This window comes from Quercus suber, unplaced genomic scaffold, assembly GCF_002906115.3.
Source record: "Quercus suber isolate HL8 unplaced genomic scaffold, Cork oak 2.0 scaffold_40, whole genome shotgun sequence".
Classification (NCBI taxonomy): Eukaryota; Viridiplantae; Streptophyta; class Magnoliopsida; order Fagales; family Fagaceae; genus Quercus; species Quercus suber.
Window position 1 is genome coordinate 1,487,158 of NW_027069505.1, and position 7,540 is coordinate 1,494,697.

Sequence of the window (7,540 nt, forward strand, 5' to 3'; positions counted from 1 at the left end):
GGACATAAAATTTTGGTGGTGCCGTCGGGAGCCGAATAATTTTTGAGAATTTTGAGTTTTGTCGTTGTGGGTTACAAGCCAGCACCGACTGCTATTGAAGCAGGCAAGGTGTAGGGAAATCCGTAGACAAATAGTCTTCAAAACCCTTTAAACACTTTTGCAGTTTTCACCAAATGGTCCTAAAACATAGTATCTATAATGTGCTACAGGACATTCACAAAACTACAAAGTGATACACAATCCTATCACACAAAACGACAGCAAAAAAAAATGCTACCAACCCATGGATTTCTTTGGTTCTTGCTCTATTATTACCAAAAGAATAAAAAAATAAAATAAAAAATCTGCTACCAACTACCAACCCCATGAGAAAAAAAGAGAAGGGAATGAATGGAAGGTAAGGGTGTTTGGCAAAGTAAAGAATGAAAACTAGAGTCCATTCCATAATAGCGTACAGCTGTGTTCATTGTTCAATTGGGGTCCAGGCCAAACAGTCCCTTGGCGGTGCCTTGGTTTTCCTAACTGCCAATTGGCTAATTATCCGGAGTTTGTTTGTGTTAATTGTTAATTTTACCTTTTACTTTTTCAATTGATTCACTTAATTAGGGACACGACAGTTGTTACCATCAATCAGAAAAAAAAGTGTGCTCATCAAAATTTTTCCCTTTTGGGGGAAAAGACTAATTAATGTTTTAATCTTTTTCTGTTTTGGGCCATTGATTATACGTTTACATCTACCATTATTATTTATTTATTTATAAATAAGATTAACTGGCATCATAAAGTGCTTATTAAGAAATTGCTTTATATCAAATTTTTAATCGATTTGTATTAAAAAAAAAATTTAATCAATTTATATGGCATGGAGTTAATAGAGCCAACATTTTTACAATATTTTCACAACAAATAATAGGTGTTTAGTTTTTATTTGTTCAAATTTGAACATAACATTAAGATTACTTTTTTGCCATAATAATAACAACTAGTAACAATCTGGCACTTAGAATTTATTGTAAAAATGTTGTGAAAATATTATGGACATATCATTTTTTTTCACTTATCACTTTAACCGCATTTTCAGCGCCCTTATTAGTTCATGCCAATTTTTTATTAATTGAGCCCAACAATAACTCATCTTTAAGGAGCACCCCGTTAACATTTCCCATCCCAATTTCTGGCTGTAAAAGTTTTCATGGTCATTTATCGCAATTAAATTGAAAGAGACTCACACTTTTGGAAGCTAACAACAATAGATTATTTTTCCATAATTAAGCAAATTGTAATGAACTTTATTAGAAAAAAAAAAATTAGCACGTGTATAAAGTATGTATAGAGTCTATAGACGAGTTAGGTATGCGGAATGCCAGCAACAATTTGTTAATTTTGTTTATAGAAATAGAATGACAAGGTTTTTGTTTTTTCAGATAAAAGATTATAATAGGAAACCACATCAGGCAAAATAAGGCAATTAAATTTGTTCCAGCCCATGTCATCTCAATTGTTGAACAGTTAAAGTATAATGTATTGACATGAATGGAAAATTTAACTGTATATGCCTCTTTGACAGAGTCTTTCTAACCTTTGAGTTGATTCTCAAAAAAAAAAAAATAAATAAATAAAAAAATAAAAAAACCCTTTTGAGTTACAATTTATATGAAACCAAGAAAATTGGTCAAAACTCAAAACTCGAAAGGGTATTGTATATTTGTATTAGTAACTATATATATAATATTTTAATCCTTTAGATCAACCACTCTTAATTAGTTGAAAAATGTCTAGCTAGTATTCCTTATTGTATGTTATGAATCATGTGGTCATTATCAAAATCAGGAAATGATAATATAGGCATCTTTATTTTTAAACAGGGTTGGGTTTATTTTAGAATTTCTTATATGTTATTCTTCCATAAAGACTTGACCCCTCCCTCTCACGTCTCCCTCTAAAAAATTACAAAAGAGATAAAGTTGGTTTCTTGGAAGCCACTCTAGGAGGCTGTGAGTTCATATATATATATACACATATATCTATTAGACGTTATTCAAACTATGCTTGCTACATAGAATCCTTCTCATTCAAGCCTTCTTTTGATAATTTCCTTCCTTTGTCATTCTTTTGAAGTTCCTTCAATTGTTTATGCTTAGCCATTCTTTCCATTTCTTTAATTAAATTTTTTTTTTTTGGTTCCTGGTACATATCCTTCATGTTAAATTAACGATTTGAACATGATCTTGATGCCACCTTGTGCTTACAAAATCATTGGTTAATTCAAATACAATTCACTCTCCACTACTTGGTCTTCTATAGGTTGTCTTGTTTGATAGTCATCACATACATAAAAGAGGAGTCATGGCAGAAATGGCAGTGGATAGTGAATTTGGCTGTGGATTTATGGGAGTAATCTTCCAACGCCGGAGCTACTGGCCAAGAAAAACTTCTGTGCGTTCACTGCCAAGCACTGAACATTCCAAGAGGCAAAGAAGCAGCTCTGTTGAGTCTGCTTGCAAAGCCTCCAATTTAGCCAACAAATCTCCACCAAAACTCAATGAGCAATCCGCAAAGAATTCAACTTTGGTTCATCCCAAGGTTTCTTCAACAACTGCTCACAAAAGAGTTCACGGTCGAAGACCTTCTGATGCCGCAAGAAGCTCAACATCATCCTCCACTAGTTCAGTCCAAACAAAGGTGCCTCAATCTCCTGACTTGGGTCGTGAAAGAAAGCTAAAAAGAGAGCCCACTAGTAACTCTTCAGAGCTTACTAAGATGATCACTGATCCCCAGCTATTAAATGAAAGCAAAGCTCTCATTCGTTCCACTCCAAGCAATGCAATGCTTTTAGGCCACTTGGGTAACTTGAAACAGACAGGGCCTGGAAAATTGTTAGGAAATAACAGTCCCAATTCCACTGTTAGGACAGTGGATTACCTGTCCAGGAATCTTAGAGAAAAAAGTTTCATGCCTAATAACCCCAAAAATGGCTTTGGAAAGCTTGGTGGCAATGTTGTCATGGGCAACATTGTTAGGAAGAATAGTGATGAATTTGGACAGCTTCGAGGTCTAGTAAACAGATTAGATCCAGAGGCTTTTAAGTCCAAGGGAAATGAGGCATATAAACATGGTAGATTTGATGAGGCCTTGGCTCTATATGACCGAGCAATTGGTCTTGATTCAAATAAGGCCACCTATCGTTGCAATAAAAGTGCTGCTTTGATAGGTCTAGGCCGGATTATGGAGGCCGTTTTCGAGTGCAAAGAAGCTATTCTAATTGAGCCATCATATCACAGAGCACATCATCGCCTGGCAAATCTGTATCTCAGGTATTGAATAAAGTGGGACAACATTGTGTGTGTAACTGTGTATATGTGTGCACGCGCTTTGTCCTGTCCTGTTGAAATTTTTCCTAAAAAGAGTGTATATTTTGTCATGCAGACTGGGAGAAGCAGAGAAAGCATTGCATCACTACAAACACTCAGGCGCCTATGCTTATTCAGACGACATAGCCAGAGCTCAAGCTCTTCAAAACCACCTCAGCATTTGCACCGAGGCTCGTAAGTTAAAAGAATGGAATACCTTGCTAAAGGAAACCGAGTATGCAATATCCTCCGGCGCTGACTCAGCACCACAGGTTAGTTTTCTCTGTTCAATTTCATATACTGCAGGAGTTTTTAATTATTTGCCACCTTTGATTATAATTCTTAACATTGTACTATTCTTACATTGGTATTTTTCTGATTATAATACACGAAGGTCTACGCTCTACATGTGGAAGCCTTGTTGAATCTTTATAGGCATGAAGAGGCCCATGCTACCTACCAGAAAGGACCCAACATAAGTATTGATTCTTGTACAAGGTTAATTGGCCCGGCTGCTAGTGCTTACATAATGATGATTGAGGCACGGGTTTACTTGGCAGCTGGCAGGTTAGTTAGATCAATTTGCTAATATAGGTTCAATGGAATCTGGATGTTTGATATGTCTCATTTTTACTTTTTCCCTGTGCATAGTAAATTTGTCGGCCTAAGTATGATTAGTGTTTTTTACCGGACCAGGGGCACCAAAGAATTTCATCTTCACACTTGTAAATTTCAGTTATACACATAAAAAAAAAAAAAAAAAAAAAAATGTAAATGGGATAAAATCAAGTTTTTTCCGTTTTATTTGTGAATTTTTTGCAAGTTTTAAAAAAAAAAAAAAAAAAAAAATGTAAATGGGATAAAATCAAGTTTTTTCCGTTTTATTTGTGAATTTTTTGCAAGTTTTGCATGCATTTACCATAAGAATGCTAGGGTAAATTAGTCTAATAAGACGTTTTTTTTTTTCTTGCTGCCTTTCTGTAAATTGGTTTACTTTTAGGGTCTTGGCTGATTATTTAATGGAAATGCTCACAAAAGAAGTTTTGTTTTGTGGACTTACTTGCTTTAATGTTAGTAGTAGTACAAAGAGATGTGGCAGAGACACTTCTCAGATTAGGAAAGAATGGCAATACTTTGGTTTTAAAATATTTAAAGTGAAGAAGTAAGGAGCCACATCTAAGCTATTTGCGTGGACTTCAAGCTTGTGTAACATTGCACAAGAAATGAATTTATATTGATCTAATGTAAACATTTTTGGCCTTTTCAAGTACTTGTTGCTTTCCACCATAAAAGAAGGGTTTTTGCAGCTTTCTGTAGCTCATTAATCACTGTACTAATTAAATCATCTTAGGTTTGTGTTAGAAAAAAATGCCAATGTGCTAAAATTAAGGTTTTTGACAGGTTTGAAGATGCTGTCGCAGCATCTCAACATGCAGCTAAACTTGATCCAAGCAACAAGGAGGTGAATATAGTGGTAAAGAGGGCTAGGGCAGTGAAATCAGCCCGGTTGAGTGGTAACTTGCTCTTCAAGGCATCGAAATTCTCAGAAGCATTTGTCACATATAATGAAGGACTGGAAAATGATCCGTACAATGCAGTTTTGTTATGCAACCGGGCAGCCTGTCGGTCCAAGTTAGGCCAATATGAGAAAGCTGTCGAAGATTGCACCATGGCTCTTAACGTGCGGCCTTCTTACAGCAAGGCCAGGCTACGAAGGGCAGATTGCAATGCCAAGGTGAATCATGTCGCTTGAGAGTTAAATGCTGTTTTCTAGCTAGTGATGCTTGTTTACTAGTACTTATTTTCTTCTTTTTTCTTGTTTTGGTAATTTAGTTGGAAAGGTGGGAAGCTTCAGTTCAAGACTACGAGATGCTGATAAGAGAGACTCCTGGGGATGAGGAGGTAGGCAGGGCTTTGTTTGAGGCACAGGTCCAGCTTAAGAAGCAACGTGGTGAAGACATTAAAGACCTGAAATTTGGGTCAAATTTGATTTTCATCACTAGCAATGAACGTTTCAGACACTTCATTACCTCACCAGGTAATTCATCACATCTTGTTCATTTGCAACATCCGCTAGTTTTATTTGATTATGCTGAGATTAGGACTTAATACGACTAAAAATCAATATGTTGTGTTAAATAACAGGAATGTCCGTGGTGCTCTTTTGTAACAAATCGAACCACAAGCAAGTGTTGCAAGTCCTGGAGCACGTTTGCAAGAGATTCCCATCTATTAACTTCCTCAAGGTTTGTATACCATAAAGAAGATTTGGGGTATTTTCTTGTTACAATAGAATTTTCAAAAGTTTTAATCCGATAAAATGTTAAGAACTAGTAGTAATATCATTTAAAGTTATACCAAGTATGACTTGATCCTTAGCCATAAATGAGAAAGAATTAACTCATTTATGTATTTGTCAATAAATTCAGGTCGAGATTGAAGACCACCCCTACTTAGCAAACTCAGAGCATGTGAGGTCCATTCCAGCCTTCAAGATATACAAGAATGGATCAAGGGTCAAAGAAATTCCAGGCAACGACCGTGAAATGTTAGAGAGTTCAGTCAAATTGTACAGCAGTTGAAGATATATGTATAATTGTACAAAAGCAAAACAGGTAATTCGTGCATAGCGTTGGACAGGATCACAAGGATCACAGGAAGCAAAGTTTTACAAAGAATGGGAGCCCAACGCACCAAATTACACAAATTGGGCTAATTGGGAAGCTATATATATTATTTATATGCTGGCATTGCACATAAAGTAGAAAAAAGTTGAGGGAATACGTGTGGTGGTAGATTAGAATATGAAGTGAGATTTTAGAGTTCTTTGAAAGGCTTTATGATATTTATTTTCTTGCTTTTGAATGTTAATGATGATTAGAATGTTCTGTGACTGGCTAATTTGGATATGTTCAATTTCTTTGCCGGCATTATTAGTGGGAAAAGTTGAGAGGGAACATTTGTGGTGGTAGAAAAGATATGAAGATAAGTTTAGTGTGTTCTTTGTATGGGGGTAATGGCTTTTATTTTCTTTCTTTTTGAATGTTTATGAACTCCTTTATTCTTCCTACCCCATATGTTTTACACACTAGCAAATGAGATTTTTTATTTAATTTTATATAAAGTTGAAAAGAAGGGGAAGGAAACCCAATGATATCCTTTATTGAAACTACAATATAGATTTGGTAATCGATAATTTGAAAACATTGTGTATGTTTCATAAGAAGTAACTAAAAGTGGACACTGGACTCAAATTTTGCCCTATTTCACATACCTAATAGCCAAACCACTACTCATTACCTAAATAAAAGTCAGTGGTAGTATCAAAATAGCAAGCATCAATCATGAGTTCATGGCTCTTTACACAAAAACGATCCAACCTTTACTCAACACTCCTGGCTTGAGGAGGATACAAGCTTTGCACCATCTTGAACTCAGCAACAACTTGCTTTCTCAGTTGTTTAATCTCAATTTTTTAAAGCCAAAATTGATGAGCATCAATTGGTTCCATGCAATGAGAGAATCTCTACATCTTGATTGGAATTGAAATTAGCTTCATTCCTTGTCCCTTATTCCAATAAACCATTACTTGGATCACGTCAACAAACGATACTTCAATTTGTTTGAAAATCCACTCCAATAACACCCAAGTTGGAAACTTGGAATCTCCAAGACCAATTCCCAAAAAAAAAAAAATTAGAGATACCAGAAAAAGAATAAGATTAAAAAACAAAAAAAAAACTTCAATACAACTTGTTTTAGGCTTGGCCCAATCTAGTCCAAAGTCAAGAATGGTTTGATCAATTCCCAAATCAGTTGGGGGATCAAGAATACTCCTAGAGAGTTTATAAAAGGTGCAAATAATGTAATTAAAAAAAGGTGCATTCAAAAAAAAAAAAAAAAGATAAAGAGAGAGAGACTCATCGATTAGCAGGTGGGGAGGAAGGCAATCCTCAACCCTGAGAAAGGTATTCCTTGGAGAAAATGGGTTTTTGCCCCTATTGAGCAAAAAAAAAAGAAAGAAAAAAGAAGAGCAATATGTCCTTGTTTCCAAATTATATAGGGGCGTGTCCCTATTTTGGTACTCAATCATACAATAGTCGGGTTATATAAGGAACTCGATTATGTTAAAGTCGAGTTTCTGTCAGGTTTTTGCCATGCTGGATTGCCACCGTGGCTTTTCTACAATA

General features: G+C 35.4%; 1 protein-coding gene across 1 annotated transcript; it reads left to right on the forward strand.

Annotated features, from left to right (window-relative positions):
* The first annotated feature begins 1,943 nt into the window (after nt 1-1,943).
* Nucleotides 1,944-6,423, forward strand: LOC111999676 (TPR repeat-containing thioredoxin TTL1). Its single transcript, XM_024031806.2, has 7 exons — nt 1,944-3,314; nt 3,427-3,622; nt 3,745-3,917; nt 4,752-5,085; nt 5,184-5,388; nt 5,496-5,596; nt 5,780-6,423. Exons 1-7 carry the CDS (start codon nt 2,347-2,349, stop codon nt 5,930-5,932), a joined length of 2,130 nt encoding a protein of 709 aa, XP_023887574.1. The 5' UTR covers nt 1,944-2,346; the 3' UTR covers nt 5,933-6,423.
* Nucleotides 6,424-7,540: the final 1,117 nt, after the last annotated feature.

Excerpts from the sequence above, each read along its gene's own strand:
- LOC111999676 (XM_024031806.2), top strand. The coding sequence starts at position 2,347 with ATGGCAGAAATGGCAGTGGATAGTGAATTTGGCTGTGGATTTATGGGA. Across the intron at positions 5,086-5,183 it reads GGGCAGATTGCAATGCCAAG|TTGGAAAGGTGGGAAGCTTC; the intron begins GTGAATCATGTC and ends TTGGTAATTTAG. Across the intron at positions 5,389-5,495 it reads ACACTTCATTACCTCACCAG|GAATGTCCGTGGTGCTCTTT; the intron begins GTAATTCATCAC and ends GTTAAATAACAG.